The sequence below is a fragment of the Lipophrys pholis genome (assembly GCF_963383615.2).
Source record: "Lipophrys pholis genome assembly, chromosome: 7".
NCBI classification, from domain to species: Eukaryota; Metazoa; Chordata; class Actinopteri; order Blenniiformes; family Blenniidae; genus Lipophrys; species Lipophrys pholis.
This window is the reverse complement of record NC_137638.1, coordinates 4,814,697-4,835,475: the sequence shown is the minus strand read 5'-3', so window position 1 is coordinate 4,835,475 and position 20,779 is coordinate 4,814,697. Positions and strand designations below refer to the sequence as shown.

General features: G+C 42.6%; 1 protein-coding gene across 2 annotated transcripts in view; it reads left to right on the top strand.

The window, feature by feature from the left end:
• The window catches only part of unc5db (unc-5 netrin receptor Db), a 261,092-nt gene that overhangs the window by 156,839 nt on the left and 83,474 nt on the right, over window positions 1-20,779 (top strand). For both annotated transcript variants that reach the window (XM_080468237.1, XM_080468236.1), the window contains exons 5-6: window positions 11,437-11,617; window positions 12,398-12,565. In XM_080468237.1, the coding sequence (XP_080324363.1) occupies window positions 11,437-11,617; window positions 12,398-12,565 (349 nt within the window). The remainder of the gene's footprint in view (window positions 1-11,436; window positions 11,618-12,397; window positions 12,566-20,779) is intronic.

Here is a 20,779-nt window from a genome sequence, read left to right as displayed (position 1 = left end):
ACTTTTCACAAAAACTACTCACCCGAATTGCATGAAATTTTCAGGGATTATTTGTCATCATCCTTGGACCAATTGACCAGATGATTTTGGCTAACGATTTCCGAATAAATCCCCCAAAAATGCAGAAAACATTCCCATACAAAGCGGATGAGAGGGGCACCTCATGAAGGAGGTCAAAAAGAGATCAGCGTCTGTTGCCATGGAGACGATCCCTGCTCAGTGTTTCACACAGTGATGTAGCTACCTGACCTACCTAGTTAGTATCAATTTGAGCTAACGGCTATCAAGCAAGCGATGCTAACTCGGTTCCGCAAACAAATGTGGCGTTGGCAAAGGTCTCCGCTCTACCGGGTGTAGTTCTATTTTTTATTAGTGGCGTGAAGCTGAGTGTAGGTGTGAAACTCTTTGCCCAATATGGGAAGAATCTGTTGCTCTCGAATAGGTTGTAGCATCCAAATATGCTACTGTATTTTTATTTTTTTTAAAGATGGATAAATAGATGACTGTACTTCCTGTCATCCTGTCTCAAATCAAACTAAATTCATAAGAAAGGATTGCATGTTAGTCCGGTTTACATCGGGATAAATTATGTAAATGGACAGCATGTTTAATTCCTTCTGGATTTTTCCTAATATGCCAGGACTTAATGACTTCCACAACAGTGCAGCGTACCTCAGCAGGAGCTCATAAATAAGTCAGCAGTCCCGGTTTCCATGTCTGTCACATCCTGTGTTTGGTGGCTGTAGACATCTCTGGTGTGCTGCACAGTGGTACAGCGGTTGTTCCTGTCACATCACAGCGAGATGGTTCCTGATTTGAGTGTCCTGGCGGATGGGACTTTTATGTCTTTAGTTTGGTCTTCTCTGTGTGTCTGCATGGTGATTCTCCAGTTAATTGTGCACAATTTGAAAACAATCTTGTTGCCTTGGGTTAATTGGTGATGGCCCATCATTAGTCTGGATAAGGTGAGTATAGAAGACTTCTGGGTGGTTGATCCTGCGCTGGTGGACTTGTCTTCACTTCCAGACCAGGGCGAAGATTTCATAATGTTCTTGTTTCCTTGTAAGTGCCAGTGGTTTGGTTTTCTCCCCAAATGTGAAGACATGCTTGTTAGGGTAATGAGTGGCAATGAAGCAAAAATGGAAAACTTTCATCGTGTTTTAGGTGTCCGCTCACCCGACAACCCTGCTCGGACCTGCTGAAAATGCAACTTATTGAAAACGGAGATTAACGAAAAGTTGCAGTTTCGTGAACGAAACTTTTCTCCAGTGCATGCGCACCCCTGCCGTAATGAATGCTAACTACATTGTGTTCAGCATTTCCATGGAAACGGACGAGGTTTTCAAAACATTGCCGATGATAAAGACGATGTGTTTTCACTTGAAACGTCACGTAAATGGGGCCTACGGCCAAATCCTTGTTGAGTTATGGCTGTTGGTTGACATGACAACTACGTTGAAAGTCTCTGACAATGGCACATTTTGTAAGCAGATTTCTAAAGTCCACTTCCATGTAAAGAGAGAAAACACAATTTTCCCTAATGCGCACTGACATTGTACTCAGTAGTTTGTGTGACCGTGTGCAGACGAATTGAATGAATCCTTCCCTCGCATGGGCAGAAGAAATTACTAGGAACGTAGTGCGCATGGGCCGTATCAACGTTTCAACGAGGCGGAGTCCGAGCATTTTCAAAAAGTTGTGTTTTCAGTGGCTTTCAGTCCCGTAAACCCACAACTAAAACGTCAATATTCCATTTTCACCTGAAAACGTTTTCGGGTAAAATGGGCCTGAATTTGCGTATGTACTAGTATTCAATCGATCTGATTCTTGAATGGTAACGTTGTAATGTTTTCTGCGAGCATGAATACATGAGCGGATTATAAAAACACAGCACAGACTAAAGTTGTCTGTTGACTGGAACTCCTTTTCTCGAAACCTAAAAAAAAGTCACGTCAGGGGAAACCAGCTGTGTCAGCATTAGTCTATTTAAATTGTCCATTGCATTGTTGTATAATGTAATTTTGTATGTATGAATTTTAGGAATCCGGGTGATGAATTTTAAAGGTTATTGCTAATGTTAATAATTATGTTACTAATTTTACTGTAGGTTATATCTATAATGCATATTGTAATGTTGTGTTCCTGCTCGTTTGTATTATGTATTGCATAAGACTTTTAGTATTCTGCATGAATTTAATGAACCCAGGTGATATATCTTAATGTTACAAATTTTTATTGTGGGCTATATGTGTAATATGTATTATTATTTTGTGTGGCTGCCCAGGGACTGCAGATGGAAACTAGCTGAGGGTAAATCTGGTATAAAGAATCTTTTTTTGAAGATTAACATTTTTTGTACATTGTCCCTGAAACACAAACAAATAAAGAAAGAAACCAGTGATCTGTCATTGAGATGTCAGCCTTTTCAGTGGACGAGAAACTTTTCTGTATTATGAATGAAAAAAAAAAACACAATCCCAGATCATTTGTGTGTAAACAGGGCCGAACTGTGATGTGATGGACCTGTTTGGGTTAGATTGGCTCCGGCTCCCTGTGATTCTCTGGAGAAAGTCCATCGTAAAGATGGATGGATGGTGCGTCTTCACTCCTGTTAGTATTCCAACACAAGTATGTGGATGTACGTTTCTCTTAATCAAACCAAACCTGCAAGGTATGAATTTCCTGTGCTAGAAATACAGGATTCCACACTGGCTGCATGAAAAAGTTCATTGTGTGCTGTACTCATTGTTTTTAGCATTTAAATCATGCCTCGTGGCAATCCAACCCCTGGCTGCCGGCGAGACGGAGGACAGATGTCTCTCTCAGTTTGAGTCTTACTTTTCAGGGCAAATATAGAATGTCGCTGTCTGGTTCAACAAGATGGCGCCCAGCACACTTTCCTTTATGAATGCACTTTTTTCTGGTGCCACATCTGGCGTGATGACAATCGGCTTGAACAGCGAATGCGTAAATTATGTGTGCAGTGAACAGATTTAGGTGGAGGTCAACCTCGGGGCCCCTCACTGTATAAAAGATTCAACATGAAAATGGAATAGTGATGTCATTCCAGAGTCCACAAGCGGGGATAAAAATAGTTGAATCTGAGCGGGCGCAGACTGAATCGCAATCTCCCATCTAGCCCTTTGTCAACACAAAGGAGCCCCGCCACAAGAGAAGGGAGTGAATAATGTAGAGAGCGCGGGGCAGACATCCACAAGCCCAGTCAATTCCAGCACACCCCGCCCATGAAATATTGAGGCGGCGTCCAGGAGTGTGGTGGGGTGAGGTTTCACGGGCAAACACGAGAGCCACAGCCTGCGGTTACACTTTGTTTGGAAATAAGCCCTCGTCAGCAAGGATGTCACGGGGAGCTAATGAGTCTCCAGTCACTCACAGAGGGATCATTTTGTGTCGTGTGGTTACAACGGTTTATTTAAGCCGGGACCGGAAACCAGGCGGGGAAGTATCCTGCACCGTGGAAGCACGACAGGAAGGAAACTGGAAGTCACCTCTCATTGCCAATCCAGGATCACTTTTGCAAGACCCAATTTTGAGAATATTTATTGTGTTTTGTGTTGCTGTTGGCTGGAAATGTTGGACTTTTGAAGTTGTTTTGGAAACTATAATTGTGAATTATATTGTAATTGAATATGAATATTTCACACATTTCACAGAAAATCCCAAAAATGAAGGCGGTTCGCGACAATGCATTGCCTTCGCAAATTGTTCGCGTATGGAATATTGTATCACGCTTTAGGTGATGCTGTGGCGTTTGCATGAAAAGTTGTTGGACTTTTTAAATACTTTTAAATATCCAACGTTGTGGTGTAAACAGGGTCTGAATTGCCCGGAGATGTAAAGGTAAGAGTGTGTGATTTTGACTGCAGTCGCGGTCTTGAGGTTAGTTCAGTTTTTTGTAAGTTTGTAAGCTGAAGTTTGGTGGTTCGATTTCGACTTCCACTGTTCCCAGCAAGAAATCTAACATTCTGTAAAAACTTCCCATTGTTCCCTGTATGTCGTGTTTTGGTGATAGTCCTCCTTTGGCTTGTTTTTGTGTGGAATATTTCAACAATCTAGACTTATTTGTCAAATCGTTGTACACAATGTTTAATCAAACGTCATTTGTATTGCTGCTTTTATTCCGCTGAAGGCAGAGCTCGGATAAATAAGTGGACAGTGTTTGCCGGGTACGAATTGATCTTTGCTGATTATAATTTTCATTTTCTTCTCAAACATGTCTCTCTCTGACTGTGTTTACACATGTGGCCTAGTTTCCTGGTCTAGACCAAAAGAAAAAAACAATATTGCATTTGAGTATAGTTCTCTTTGTGTTCACTTTGGCATTTTAATCATTGGACCATCAGGACACAAACAAAGTATATTGGATGCTGTTATGAAACAGAACTTTCATAACTACAATAACCCTGAGTGCTTGGCTAAAAACTCTCCTGTACAAAGCATGGTGGTCTGTCAATCTTTAATTTTATTTCACATTTTGTGCTTAGCTAACAGGTTTTCACATTGTTTCTGTTTTTTGTTATTTTTCTACCAGTATTTAGTTTTTTTTATTTTGAAGCTAATTCAATTTTGATTATTTCATTGCAATTTGTGCTTTTGTTAAATTGGATTGTGTTGGCCATTTAGTGCTGTTTGGCCTGTCTGATTGCTGTTTATGCATTTTCTTCAGTTATTTTAGTCAAAATGGGTAGAAAATTGAGTTGCAAACACACACAACCATGATTATCAGCACAAATGAATTTTCATCTTTAACTGTGCTGAGTGTTAGTATATCGTCTAGCTTGTCGTACAGAATAAATATTCAGGAGGTTTCCTCCCGTACAGATAAGAAACTAGCAAAACCAAACGATGAATCCGGTTTTTGTGCAGTTATTTGAAAAAGAATCAGTAGGATATTGCGTAACTAAAAATATTCATAAAATGAATTTTGTTTAAATTGGGGATGTAGTTACCATGTCAGGCGAGTTAGTGCTGTTGGTTGTTGGTAGTTACATAGTTGACAGTCACCGTAATACAAAAACTACAAGTCCCAGGAGAATATGGACTATGGAATATGGACAGACACCAAAAATGTACTGACATTTTTAAGTTTTCACTTAAAAACTGTCATATAAACGGGGCCTTAGACCAAGGTTCACTGTATTATGTGGAATCAGATTCGTGACATTGGATTCAATTGGCTCTGTTACAATAACAATGTTAATTTGGTCATTTGAAAATAAGTATTGTGTCGTGTCAGCTCTTGAACCCTGTTTTAGATGTTTTTTTGTTGTGATACATTTATCCTGGGGTTTATTTTATTGGTAGATTGTTTTTACATTCAACCGTTGTTGGATTAACTCTTTTAACTGCCTGCTGCTTCTTTGCGTGACTCAATACACCACCCTGTGGTGCAAACACTGTACTGCTAAACTAAATAGGCTGGAAGAAATCGGGAAAACTTGCTTGGAATATATTGTCCTTGATTTAGCAAAATGACTGTTGTTTTGTCTCATTGAAATGATTGCTTCAGGTTGCATTGTTTCTTAGATCACCAATGAAAAAAAAAAAAACATAGAAAAAAAAAAAATTCCACTTTCACTTGCTCCTCTGAGCAGCCGTTCCTGCCCTGCCATCCACGGTCTCCGCTGGCTGTCTGCTCGCAGTAACTTCAAGTCACGGGTCTCCAAATCACTTCTGCACCCGGTGCCACAGCAACCGAAGCAAAAGCGAAGTTGTGAGGCACGCGGCAGCACATTCCTGAGCTGAAGTGACAGAGCACTACTCAAGAACACATTCAGTACGGAGAAAACTCAGACTGACGAAAGGCCTGTCTTTGAGATCCGTACGGCACTAGGGCTGATGTCATCGCGTGTCTAAAGCAGCGAGGACATTCAAGATGTTTGTCTAAAACAACCTCAAAGCCGCAGTCATGCTTATTTTCTCATATTGATTCACCAGACGACTGAAGGGATGTGAAAAGATTTGCTTTTGAGTTGTAGGTATTACTTCATTGCAGTATATATAGTACTTTTCTCTTTGAATACAGAAGGCGAACTTAAAAAAAAAAAAAAAAGCCCCATGAAATATGATTGATCAATAAGAATATAATTTAGTATAACTACTGTAAAGAAAAGTTGTGGAGGGCCAGCTGAAGAAATGTCTCTCGGTGCAGAAAAGACACAATCATAGACAACGCCAGTGTTCCAAGAGGGAGTAGATCACATTGTGTTGTACACTATCTTAAACAATATTCCGTATATATGAGCGTTATTATTTGAGTGTCTACTTCAAAAAGTCTGAGCTTAAAAAGTCTAATATCATGATTGCTCCCTCTTCCATCAGCTCAAATCTTTAGGTGATCAAGAAGAAAATGTATCATTCACACCTGATCTAGAGAATCCAAGTCTCTTTTACGTATGACAGAGGTGAAAAGAATCATGGGACGTCTGGGGAAGAGTTAAAGAGCGACACGAGGCACGAAGTCTGTAGACCTCGTCTGTAGATTAATGTCAGGAAACCAACCTTCAACATTTTTTGGTTTATTTTAAACTTCTTTTTTCTCGGAATGTGTGAAATTTAAAACGTACAATGTGGACCAAAACAGAGTCTCCTGAAAAGAACACAATTATACTAATTGTCTATTCTTTGGACTACTTTAAATGCTCTTCAATCAGTCGCTATTGTCAACTAAGTTGTTCAAAGGTTGGGTTTTTATTTTTTGCGGGGTTTTTTTGTGAAAGAAACTGAGACAGACTTTAATACCCAGACATCTTCAGACATCCATTCATCCATCCAAGCACTCATCTGCACTCACTCTGAATTTAAAGTTGTTTCATAGGTGAGTGAACATCTGTTGCACTTTGCAAATTTTGAAGTGTTTTGCTTCAATAATACTTTGATTCCTCATATCAAAAGAGCAGATTTGCTTGTGTTTTTTTTTTGGTTTTTTTCTTTATAACGTAGAAGCTTCTTATTTGTAATTTGGTTTCGGTGCTTTCCAACCCAAAACCAATCCGCTACTTTCACTTCACAATATATCAAGGGGTGTGAGAGCAGAGCAGATCTTTTAATTCGTCAAGAAAGGAGTCCATGAGAAGCCTGTATAATGAGTTTCTTTTGAGAGGTTAGTCTGAGAGAAAGTGTGAAATGAACAACCAAACTGGAAGCCAATTTTCTACATCGCTGAATGAAAGCCTTTAATCCAAGATGAATCCCCTTGATCTACAGTAGCTCAGGTAGACAGGCCGGGCGAAGGTACAAAGGGGAATTCACTAAATGCTTCTGCACTGCGATACAAGCCGCTCGCTGTCGGGCTTCACGAAGACATTGCAATGCTACTCCAAAAACAAGTTTGCATTTAACTCCGTCCCACCTCCTGCTGGCCCTGTACTTGTTACCACTTTCAAATCTCGCTCCTCTGTTGTTTTCCTCATAGGTCAGAGAAAGTGTCCCAGGGAGCAGATGATGAGCTTCATTATTAAGCCAAGCAATTACATCCCTCCCAGTCCGGGCTCGGCGCCGGTCGCTCCCTGTGTTTACTCCGTTAAGATAAGACAAGAGCGAGGTGGAATAGTAATGCAGTGGCACGAAGCGCGGAGGGGAGGAGGTGTGGCATTTGAGAAGCAACAGGGGAGGCGTACGGGGGAGGCAGGCCCACCTTGTGTTCTCCCCCGTATCTTTTCTGATTAACCTCCAGAGCGATAAAGCACAGCTGAGCTGCAGATAGCTCCCCCTCCGACTCTACCTGCCGCTGCCGGGCGTGCTGTTCATATGAACATGCTGAACCCCGCTGGGTTCAAAGCGTCTCCCGGTATTAGGTACAATAAGCACACCTTTTTTGCTTTTAACACGTGCTGCCGATTGGTTGCAGGAGGATGATCCGCGGGGTGGATTAGCTCCGTGCTCGGCGGTGTCACTTTTGATATGCTGCTCAGTCGGACCCCCGCTGGCGTTCCGTCGCTCCCCAGAGAGTACGCCTGATGGAGAGGCTTAATCCATGTAATTGCATTGATGAGACGCTCGGCAATTATAAAGTTCCGCCGCCCACATGGGCGTCGCCACAGGCGACTGAGCGCTGTCCAAAGGACGAGAGAACATGTTTGAATCATGTCGCCTCACACTGTCTGACCGTTGTCTTCACGACGCAGATGTTGAGGTAAGTTCTGTATAGTCCTGCTACGTTGAAGTCAGAAATACCAGTTTGGTGTTCCAGAACATGAAGGACCCCAAGTTTAGATGTCTGACAAATATTTGTTCTCAAAGCACTAAGTCACTTAAGTGACTTGTACAACCACTTCAGCCGTAGTGTTGCCTTTGGTTATGAAATGACAGTGTTATTTAAGTGGGGCAACGTTTATATTAATATATCTTGCCTAAGAGCTTATGCAAGAACATTTTTGGTGTCACTCCAGTTTATAAGCATACAGCATCCGTCTGTTGCTGGGAAATCAAAAAGTTTTCCAGTTGAGATTGGTAATGTTCACATGAAAAGGGACAACCGACGTGTCCGTTGAACTAAAATCCCGAACAGGAAAATCAGTGGGCAGTACACGCAAACTTATAGGCTTTCTGGTTCAAATCCCACTACGACGGGTGACCGTGTCAGGAAGTCAAACGTGCCAAATCAAGCATGCAGGCTACAAGATCCGCTGAGGCGACCCCAGCAAGGAGCAGCCCCAATGAACAACACCGACCGAATGAATCGTGCTCCTGAAGTCAAATTAGACGTTCCTTCTGCTTGTAACAAATTCTTGCTGTTTTTTCTTTGGTTGTTGTTTTTTTAACGGCTTGCCAACTGAGAGGCTCGTCACACGAAGTCTGGGGAGTTTTGACAAGCGCGAGGACTTCATGAGTAATCACTATTCCAAATGGCATGCTCGTCCCATTTCTTCCCAGTTTCCCCAGTTAATTATCGTTAACTGTACCCACACAGAACTGATACCTCTTCTCATTTACTCCTTAATACAGCAAAAGCATGACTCAGTTGAGTTTTTTTGGGGGGGGGGGGGGTTTCTCTGGATAAATGCTTCTGTCCTTTGTCACCTTGACATCAAATGACCATCAGACCCAGCGGTGGAGCGATGAGCCGCACAAGCTTAGAAACAATATGCGTCAGATGGCGAAATCTTGATCAACGCTCTCCTCATGAGTCTTCATGATGACTGCGGTGTCGCCCGGTTTACATCACTCATCCGTCCTCTAATTGCCCATCCACTGCCACATTACTCAGCATCTTAATCATCAGCCAACGTCGTCAGAGTGTGTGTGAGTGGAGTGAACCTGGCCATTGCGCCGAGGTTTGGAGGAGGTGACCTTCAGGGGAGATCCGAATAATGAAATCACAGGGAGGAAGCCCCGCCTGGAAACCCTTCCGTCAAGGCTGACACTGATGACCGCATCCTAATTGAAACAAATGTGCCAATTAGGCGATTCATTTCTCACATCCTCTGCCACACACTCGCCGGGCTAATTTGTATTTGTCCCTTCATCTTTTTTCCCCCCTACCCTCCTCCTCCCTCTGTCTGTCCCTCTCTTTGTGCTTGCCCCTCTCTCTCTCTCTCTCTCTCACTCTCTCTCTCTCTCTCTCTCTCTCTCGCTCTCTCGCTCTCTCGCTCTCGCTCTCTCGCTCGCTCGTCTCATTTGCTTGCTGTTTTTTTTCATCATTACCCAAGGACTGGTGGCTACAGACAGACAGCTAATGTGCAGTGTGGCCCTCCCCTCCCACAAACGCTGCAAGGGCAGACTCATGCCACCCGTTAATTGCCTCTTTCAAATCGCAGATTACCCAGGATAACATAGAAATAAATACAGAACTAGAACCACACTCGGTAGAGCACATACCTTCGCCAATGTCACAACTACCAAGTGCCAGGAGAACATGGACTGGGAGTCATGACACTCTGGAGGCCGTCGTGTTTGTTATTGTCCATCTACATGTGCAGACGAACTATTAACCAAAGCTGTGGTGGCGCGCATGCTCAGTGTTTCTGTCGTCGACGAAGAGACCTGTCCCGAGTGTTTCCAGAAAATCTTGTTTTGGTGCGTTCACACAACGACGAAGCCCGAGCGTTTTCAAAAAGTTCCACCTTGAGGCCTGTGTTTTCAGGGCCCACGAGCACGAGCTGGTCCAACTGAGTGTGGAAAAACTACAGAATCTGAGAGATTATTACTGTGTTATGATGTTCATTATCATTTTTATTCATGTCAATATATACCTGCAATCCATCATCCCTCTGGTCTGTGTGTCATTTCTATTTACCCAGTGTTTGCAGCCCACGGGCACCAATTTGCATCCAGCCTGAGTACTGTTTATTACAAAGGGTGCCTGCACGCTTCCTATAAATCCATCAGCCCGGCCCATTTTGCCACGCTATGAATGTAATTTGCAAACGCAGCGATGCAGCTTCCCTTACCAGGGTAGAAGCAGTAAAGCATCGCTAAGTTTGTGATTCATAATTAGTTTTCCTCTCTGCTGCTGGTAATTGGTTATAGTGCTTCTTTTGACTGCTTAATGACTTTAGCGTTGGTGGTTGCACTGCCTGGTTGGGGCTAATCAGCAGGGTGGTTGTAAAGTGTGCCTGACCAGCATATCTGTGTGGCACCAGACTGTTTTAAAGAGCGAAGGACTTCATACAAAGATCACATTTGAGTGCGCCAGTTTGTGTCTGAGAAATCTCAAAACAATACATTTTCAGCTCTTCGAAGATGCAAGACTGTACTTGCTAATGCTAATCTATAGCATTAAAATAGTGAAATGATTTTACTTACCTCAGTTTTCCACTGCTTGAGCAGCCCCGAAGCGCTTCACAATGTTAATCACATTCACACACCAATGGAGGCGGCTGCCATCCAAGAAGCTCAACCCATCCATTGGGAGCAATTTGGGGTTCATGCCTTTACATATATTTGACAACTGCACGTTAGAGCGAGGCTGTCAAACTCATTTCTGTCAGGAGTCACATGGCCCACTTTAATCTGAGTTGGGCTGAGCCGGTGAAATGACAGCCTGCTAACACCCAATGACAAGCCGTTGTAGATTGACCTCCTGTCAACATGTTTTCACTGAGGGTCACGAACTGTTGGGGTGACGTCCGACCGAAAACGTTTTTTCATATCAAACATGCTTTTTTTAGGAAAAACACATTAAGGCAGGAATGATCTTCACCAACTCTTGGTTTATTAGAAGAGGTTAGGCTGTCTTGGATTATTAAAATAAAGACACAAACAATAAATGAATAAGAATGCAAAGTTTAAATGTAAAGGTTATTATGCCACTATTTTACTGGTCTGGCTCACTCGAGACGAAATTGGACCGTATGTGGCCCCTGAACTAAAATGTGTTTGACGCCCCTGCCTTAGATGAATCACGTGATTACAAGTCAGATTTCTTGTTGCAGCCATTCTCTGAAATGATTGTGTATTCGTCCATTTTTGCAGGTGGAATGGCTAAAAAACGAAGAGCTGATAAGCTCGCTGACAGACGACAACATCGACACCCGAGCCGACCACAACCTCATCATCAACGAGGCGCGTCTGTCCGACTCGGGCAACTACACCTGCCTCGCCAGCAACATCGTGGCGAACAGACGCAGCGCCACAGCCACGGTCATCGTCTTCGGTACGTGTGCAGGCAGCTGCCATTATCCGCAGCTACATGACATTACGGAGCAGTGACACAGTGTTTACATGGCACTTCAGATCAATGTGTTTGGCTTCCTGCACCCCTTCCACAAGTGATTAAGAGACCCATCTCTGTGTTTCCACAGAAGAACAATGTTTCCTCTTTATTCCATTGAATGCATTATTCAGAGACTCAATTTACTGCCTCTCATTTGAAATCAATGTGTACTTTATGAAAGGAAATAAGCCACTGTGTCTTAATCTCATTTAAAAGGACTGTTGCTTATTAAGTATTTATTTGCCAGAGGCCCTCCACAAACGCGGGTTCACCCCGCGTTGATAGCGCCGCTAAACATTCAGCGTCCACACTCGCCTTAGACGGAGAGATCATGGAGTAAAGTGCTTCAGTCACAGCGTTAAGTGGACAACGCCAACCTGTCGACCAGTATGAGTCGGCGTCGCCATTAGAAATGGCGTTTCCGTTTAATGGTTGTTTTCTTTGCTTTCACACAGTACCACGCCTTTATCTTAATCCAAGAGCAAGGAGCATTGAACTGGCAATTAGGAAAGAGGGAAGCATGTATGAGTGAATATGCTCCGCTCAATCTGCTACTGCTGTTATGCATTGTCGCCTCGCTGTGCCTCGAAGCCTGATAATCATTAATAACCACAAGCCTTATTAAGAGTATTTAACCGTGCCTGGCTTCTGCAAGAAGTAACCGGCCTTGTGCACTTCACTCTACCTCTTCATCTCTGATGCCGTGGCGCTTCCCCGCAGTGAACGGCGGCTGGTCGCTGTGGACAGAGTGGTCGGCCTGTAACGTGCCCTGTGGGCGGGGCATCCAGAAGCGATCTCGAACCTGCACCAATCCGGCGCCTCTCAACGGCGGGGCTTTCTGCGAGGGCATGTCCGTGCAGAAGATCACCTGCAACGCACTCTGCCCAAGTAAGTTCCCCTGTCTTGAGTTTCTGGCTGTTGATTGAAGAGTACTACCCGACAAATCCTCTTGATTAATGGCTCCCACTAACGGCGCGATTTTCGACCGCCTGGGTCGTCGAAGCCTTCGCACTGTTCACGACTGTACGCGACGAATTCAAATAATCGCTTTTTCAGACTGTAAGACCTGAAACTGCACCGACTGGACGTGATTACGCAAGAATAAGACGTCGTAAGTGTGCGCCATCTATTCAGGAAAATTAAAGGCACTACACATGGCCAGAAGTCCCGTCGCTGTGGTATTCTTATGTGTGGAGTTTGGAGAAGAACATGGACGCGGTCATGGAGAGGCAAACTGGGGATGCCAATTTTTCAAAGCTTGACATAAGTACTTGTAAGCATGTACTAGCATTTTACGTTAGCATTCCAGTGCCGTGTAGATAACTACATCATGTCATAGTGCATTTTATTTTAGTTTGTTTACGCTGACGTGATCGCAGCTGCCGCTATGACTCGACAAATATCAGACACAGTCCGATAGTGGCCGTGGGCTTACGACCAATACCTTGGCCGTCCTAGAACTGTGCACAAAGCCTCAGACGGGGCTGAAAATCATGGGTTTGTGGGAGCCTTAAAACATGTATGGAAGCAGAAGTGGAGATCGGGCTGTTAAACAGCAGAGCTATGCTGTTGTGTGACATCTTCAATCTTGGTCGATTGCCCATTAAAGTGGGTGCTGCGTCAGCACTTTGCGTCTTTCCATTCTTGTGTGATATGACTTCAGTTGTTCATCGCTTTCTGGCTTTCTTCCATGAGGAGAGCATCATTTTCTATATATGTGTGTGTGTGTGTGTATATATATATATATATATATATATATATATATGTGGTTTGGATCATTTTGCAGGCCTAAGCAGAGGCCTTCTCTAACAAAGATTGGGCATTTTAAATCTGATAACACTGACACAATTTTTCTTTTTCTTTTTTTTTTAAATCACATTGAGTTCCTGGTGTTTTGTTATCATTCTGCAGAAGTAAGGCCTTCCTCAAAAAAGTGATTGCTCTGTGGATTGGATAGCATCACAGGAACGCTATTGCTGTTATGGCTCTTGGTTGTCGGCCTCCTGTCTTATGTCTTCTTTTTGGAATGTGTTCTGTAGTAGTGCAAAGTTTGAACTCCAGTCGTATTATGTGCTCAGTGTGGTTATCTAACATTTTGCAGGAATAAGTAGGGCTTTCCATGGAAATGCTGCACGTTGAATTTGATAACATTAGCAAGTTGCTATGACATCACTGCTGTCTGTGTCGGCTCTTTATTTAACAACACTGTGTGGAACTAAAGATTCCAACTGTAGGCGTCTGAAACATTTCTATTTTCCATTTTTGCTTTGTGTTTCTTGTGTTTAGTTGCTCAGCGGTGTTCTCTATTTTGCCTTCAACCTCACATCAAGCGTTGTCAAAAAGTTTTCAATGACTCTGAGCACCGTTGCCATGAAAACGTCACGTAAGCAGAATCTTAGTTGGGTCTGGCTGGAGCCTCTGCGGATGTGAACGTTTCTCCCTTCCATACCACCACATAGTCTTCCCCTGCTTTTTTAAGACTAAAAGATACATGATCACCTTTAGAAAACGCTGGGAGTCTTTTTGATTGATAGTTACACTTCCAGCTAAAGTCTCATTCAAAATGTATTTGATTTCAGCATCCTTTAAATCATCATTATCAACAGTGCATGTGTCAGTATCATTGCTTTCAGCTTCTTTTTCACGCTTTTACAGGAATTTGTACAACATGATAGGCCTGTACAAATGACAAAGTGACTTTAGAGCTGTCAATAGTTATTAATCCTCGAATGAGGGTGATTAAGCTCGACAGGGTATCAAAAAAACCATGTTCACGTTCAATTCTCTCATATTAGCACACGACAAGCCATTAATTATTTACACCTCCAACAGGACTTTCCTTTCACTTCAGTTTTCAGTTGATGCACTTTATTGCCTCGTTTTTTTTTTTGTTTTTTTTTTTAAAGGCACTTTACATGATCACAGCATGCCACGATTTATCCATCGCTGATATCTAGAGTGTCTTAATGACTTGAGTGAATATTAATTCCTGGCTCATTAGCGTCACAGACGGCCGATAATACGCACTGCAAGAGACGGATCCAGTAGTGACCTGACAGCAGCCACGCCTGTGCGGCGTGCAAGGAAAGAAAGAGGAGGGAGAGGGGGATTTATGATGCGAGAAATAAAGTGACTGGAGGAGGCAGCGACGAGAAAGGGGACATGACTCAGTGTGTGCTGTGCGATTCGGGGTGAGGAGGTGAGCCGAGGTATGACTTTCTTCCGTGCGAGAACAAACAAGGAGGGACTTTGTTGTTGTGCGGAAAAGGGCGAGGCTTGTTTTCTCACGGAGCCAGAGGTTATCCTCCGAGGTGAGCCGGACGGCGTCGGACGTCTGCGCCTGCTTCCGAAAGGCCCGGCTGCTGTAAAGACTTATTGTTCTAGTTGGCCACAGCGCGCGGAGGCAGGAACACGGATGAGCAATGAGAAGAGGTTCCAGATGTTGCAAATAAATAACCTAGGGTTACGCCCATGTGATCGTATTTCAAAGGAAACTATCGGATATTAAAAAATCCAGAGAAAAGGGACCAGAAATTGAGTTTTTAATGTGCGTGATATACAAGCACAGCACATGGAAACTGTAAACACGAGCTTGAATAAGCAAAAATTTTTATCCTTTTTTTTTTTTTTTTTTTTACGGTGAAGGTGAAGCACTGAAACAAATGAATCTTTCGCTGCAGCTTCTGTTTCTACGCTTCCCCACCCAACCGTAATCGTCCTCCTCACAAGCATGACCGCTCTTCAGCAAGCCGGGCTCGCTGTGCAGGTTCCTTTCCCTGCTGGAATCTCATTCAGCCTTGTTGGCTTTGCCACCTGGCGACAAGCCGGAGCCAGAGAGCGACTCACACAGAACCAGAACAAACTTTTAGCTAAATTCTGCAAACTTTACTCCTGTGTGTCCGGGCTGCGATTTTCTGGAGGGAGAAGCAGAAATACCCCACCTCTGCTTGTGACAAAGGCTCTATCCACACGAGTCAAAACGATGCTTTTTCTTAAAAAAAAATAAAAAATTCTGTCCGCACGTCAGTGCGAACACGGCTCAAAACCAAGTTGTACATATGCCAGGCCTTTAGTTGGCGTTGTAACTTTGCCACAAGCGTACAACAAAAACGGAAAAGACACGGAGAATACTCTCATCCTCATATTCCAGAAATCCAACATATTGCCTTATTAAATCGACGAGCATCAGTAGCTTGATTGATTGTTGTTGTTGTTAAGTGAGGGTTTTCCACAAACGTGCATCTTGCCCATCCACACCTCAAAGCCAAGGCTGCGTTTATAAATTTCTCCACGCTGAAATCCATTTTTATTATTTTCATTATTGTTGTTGTTGTTGTTATTGTTTTCCGGCTCCTAAAAGGTGGTCAGCCAAGAACGATGAGGTTACATGAAACAGCGTTGAGGCGTGGACACTTCACCTGCACATCAAATTAAATGTGTTTTGAAATCCGTATGAAGCAGAACGGCCACGTGCCACATTCAACGCTTTCAAGTGAAAACTAAAACTTTCGGCGCCACTGAAATAAGCAAGTGTTTTCCAAAAATCGAGTCGATTATGCAGAAAGGTTTAAAAAATATTAAGAAAATAAGAAAGTAACTTCTCATAAGTGCCTGTAACCTCTTTATTTGACCCCTCGATGACCTCTTGAGCCAAACTTGCTTTGCTCAGCTCACCGAAGGCTCTAACACACGATGCATGATCTTTTATTTACTCTGGAGATGAAGTAATACATAAGAGCCTGTGAATAAATGAGCTATAGATGAATAAATGATCAACACTGCACATGTTTTCATCTGTCTCTATATCTCTAAACCTAAAACGATAAACTGCAAGTTCAGCTTCATTTTTATGCTGCCAATATGCACACAGCATCAATGTACACGCTCAGGGCGTTCTACGGTGCCCCGTGGTTCTACCAAGGATCAGCTCCGAAATGTAAAAGATGTCAGCTTATGCTTTCATAACATAAATTCTTAAACTAATTTCTTTGAGCAAGTTACTGCAGCACAAAGCCTAAAGCCACATAATGAAATAGATCAGAAAAATTGTGGAGACTGCGAAGAAGTGGTGGGATGGAGGGATTTATACTTGTCCAGAAGTTAAAATTTGCACAATCTGAACAGCCTGACTGAGAAGTCTACATATTGAGTGTACTCAGGGTTATGTTGGCTGTGACACCGAAGAACAGATTGTACAGCAGCAGAAGATGTCCCGTTCTGCTGACTTGGGCAGTTATCTCTACATGCTACTTGAATCTCTCATATATCTTAATTTATGATGTCAATTTTGAGAAACTGACAAAAATCCTATCCAGTTATCAATGATTTTTTTTTTTCTTTAACAATGTGTTAAAAAAAATGGATTGACACTACTGAGAAGAAATTTCAAAAATGAGATTTCCCTCATTTCCATGTCGACTAAACAAAAATTCCGATTAAGACTTGAAAAAGCAAAACATTAAGAAAACAACCAAAATTAGCACAATTACTAGTGAAGCATTCAAATTGAAATCTAAAGGCCTCTTCATACTCCATAAGAACAAGACGAAAGTTCGGCAGTGCGGGGTCCTGCCGAACAAAATGACGTCACTTCCGTTGGCCAGCTCCCTCTGGCCGAAAACATTTGTTTCGGCTGTGCCAACCGCCCTGGCCGAACTATGTGGGAGCCGCACTGCCGACATTTCTGCACTGCCGTGTTCCGGTTTGCTCATGACTATCAGTCATATTTTAATCATATTTAGCTTGTAACATCGCTACTGTACGAGCGCCGCAGCTCGTCCAAATGTCCAGGCTTTTACATGATGCACCTGAACGCATCACGAATAGCTGTCATCTCCTGTAGTTAATACCGGACCAACATGGCGCTCGGACAAAAACTCTCTTTTATTACTGAAAAAGTTCAGAGAAATGTATTTCTGAAAGCACTGGAGGCGAGAAATAAACTGTTCAGTTGAAAAGTTTAAACGCCGCATCACAGACGGGTGGCTGCTGCGAGGGGGCGTGGCCCGCGAGTTCGGCAGCTTCTTATCGGAGTATGAACAGTCCTGCCGAAAAAGCTTTTTTTTCGGCAGCTGGCTGACGTCACTGCCGAATTTTCTTCGGCAACAACAGTGCTAAATCACGTCTTGGCATGATGACCGCATCGATTTCAGTGTTTCTGCCATTGCCGTGTAAACGGCCCTCGTTTTCAGAGCGTTGCTGTGTGGACGCAAAAAAACGATCCCACGAGCCACTGTTTCCATGCAGGATCATGTTTAACTGCTTCACCTCAAGCGCTCGGTGTTTTGGTCCAGTGAAGCGTAATATAAATGGTACCTTGTTTTCATTTTTATTTCATTTTTGGAGTTTTTGTGGTAAGAGATAAAAGTGAGAAAGTTTCAGGTTTCAAGTTGAATACATGTTTTCCTTCACAATGAAATTCTTCCTCTGCTGTTCACATAGAATGCCAACGTTAAAAATTTAAGTGAGAATATTATATAGACGAAGAGTAAAAGCACTTAGAAAAACTATGTACAATATGTAAACAGAGCAGCGCAGAATTATGCTTGGAAGTGTTTATTTACAAATAAATGAGAATAAAAGTATTTAAATTTGCTTCCAAGCTTATAGCTCACCTGTACGATGAACTCATAATAATCTATTCAGTTGATTTGTTGCTGTTTTCTCCAGACCAAGTAAGATGGTTCAAGTACAATTCACTATATTATTATTTTTGTAAGTCAGAAGATTTTACTTCTATCTTTGAGAATTGGTGTGTCTGCCATTGTTTGGTTTTACTGTGAAGTTTAAGTATACATTCAAATTCAAAAAGGTTTGTATATTATGTTAACCGTATTTTGTTAGTTGATTTGTTTGGGCTGTGTGCATTCTTTTTTAACGTGTTTTTTTTAAATGGCATATTTTTCAGAGGGAAAACAAATAAAAAGATAGAGACAAACACATTAAAAACCTTTTAAGATAAAAGTCATCAAAGGTTTGGCCTTAAAAAGCTTCACCAAATACCATTAACATAAAAAAAAAAAAAAAAGAGGCAATTCACAGCCCAATAGAAACGTCTTCCTTTCTCACAGTAACATTAGAGCTTCTCTCTGTAACAGACACCTCGTTTTCAAGCTTTAAAAAAAAGAAGTCGATGCATATGAGATTCTCACTGCGAAGGTAAAGAACAGATAGATAACAAATTATTAATGCAGATTTTTACAGTCGTAAAGGCTACAAAAGCTATGCAAATTTAAAAAAAATAAATAAATAAAACCTCACTGAACATGCAGAACCATTATCTGGTGTGATATTACTGTACCAGAGAGAAAGGTCAGTCCCGTCTCAGATGGACAGTTTTCCCACCAATTACCAAGTCGCCGACCAGCGCAATGACCACACAAATATATTTTGACAGTATAGACTCCTTTTGTTCCTGTTGAAAGTGCTCCGAATCTTTGTAGCGCCACATCTTACACAAAACAGTATCTAACCATTATCAGATCAGTAAACTAGATATATACACATTAAAGGTACAAGGGTGTCTCATGGGCAAGGAATCATGGGCAACCAGGCTTCATTGATGTGAATGGTCCCATAGAGGCCTCACCTGATAACATCCAGGATCTACATGTTGTAGCTTGGAGGCAGACATCACTACGCCCCATCAGAGGTCTAATAAAGTTCATTATTCCTGAATGGCAGTGAAAGGGAGACCGACACAATATTAGAGCAAAATGTTATGGCTGAGCAGTATATTAAACCCTTTATTCCACAGACTTTACTTCTTTTCTAGGTTTCCTGCAGTGGCAGGTACCAGGCTGGCGACATATTTAGATTCTCCGCTTGAAGCCTTTCTGTGTAGTCTAAATGTTCTACACATGCATAAGTAATCTCTTGATTCTGGCTTCTTCCCATAGGCCTAAAACAGTATTAGGTCAATTGGTGTCTCTAAATTGCTGGTCGGTATGAATGAGTGTGTTCGCCCTGTGGTGGAAAGGTTGTGGGTTTGAGTCCCACCAGAGTTGCTTTTTAGAGCAATGGCGGTCTAGAGCAGGGGGATTCGACCCCTACATAAAGATTCATGGCTTCATTCCAAAGATAAAGAGTGAACTCAAATCCACATTCAGCATATGATCTCGTTTATTGTTTTATGACAACAGATGGAATCAAAATCTTGGCTCGGCAGTTTGCTCATCCAAGTTAATTGTGGAGGAAAGTGATTACTCAGTGGAAGGTGAAAAAGCAAGTCCCCTTAAGCTGTGAAGCATCGCTGATGTACTCGGTTACTGAGAGCTTGTCTTCCTGAAATATGAATGCCAGTGAAATGCAGAAATGTGGGACATTCCGAACCTGCTTGATACAACTCTGAGGTTTCTGTCTGCATCCTGACACATTCCTGTGCACAGAGATATAGAGCTTATCTCTACTCTGTGTCAGTGAGTGGAGAGAGGGAAGTCACTGCAAGAAATAGCAGGTAAACAATCCAAACTCAAATTAATAAATAGTTACAATGAGTGAAAATGCCTGAATTTTCCTTGCCAATGACAGCACATGGACAGTCGTTTGGACAGACGATCAAGTATAAAACTACCAAGTCCCAGTAGAGGATGGACTGGGAGTCACGACACTCTGGAGGGAATGTTGTTATTGTGCAGAAGAATCATTTACTACGGCCGTGGTACGCATGTACAGGAGCAGCGTTCTAAAAAAGTTGTGTTTTTCCTCCCTTTTCCTGGGCGACTGACTCAGAACATTTTCAAAAAGTTCCACCGTGGGAGCTGTTGTCAAAAAACTTGTATTTCCGGTGGCTCCGAGCTCCACTGTCCCCAAGAAACTGGGCTTGAAACCTGCAGGACGGAGAAATCACAACTGATATAAAGCAAATGCATGAGGTGGTTGGAGAACACTCGTCTACTGAAATATAATCCACAATCATGGACATCTCAAGTCCTCAGGTTTGCTTTGACCGGCAGACTTATTGTCCGTCAACGCTTTATGTCTTTATGTATTAACACATGTGAAGGAAGCGTATGTCGGAGGAGTGCCGTGCAGCCGCAGATCTACGCTTGGGCTGCACCGATAGCACTCAAGGAGGATTGTTAGTACTCCATCCTTTAGCTA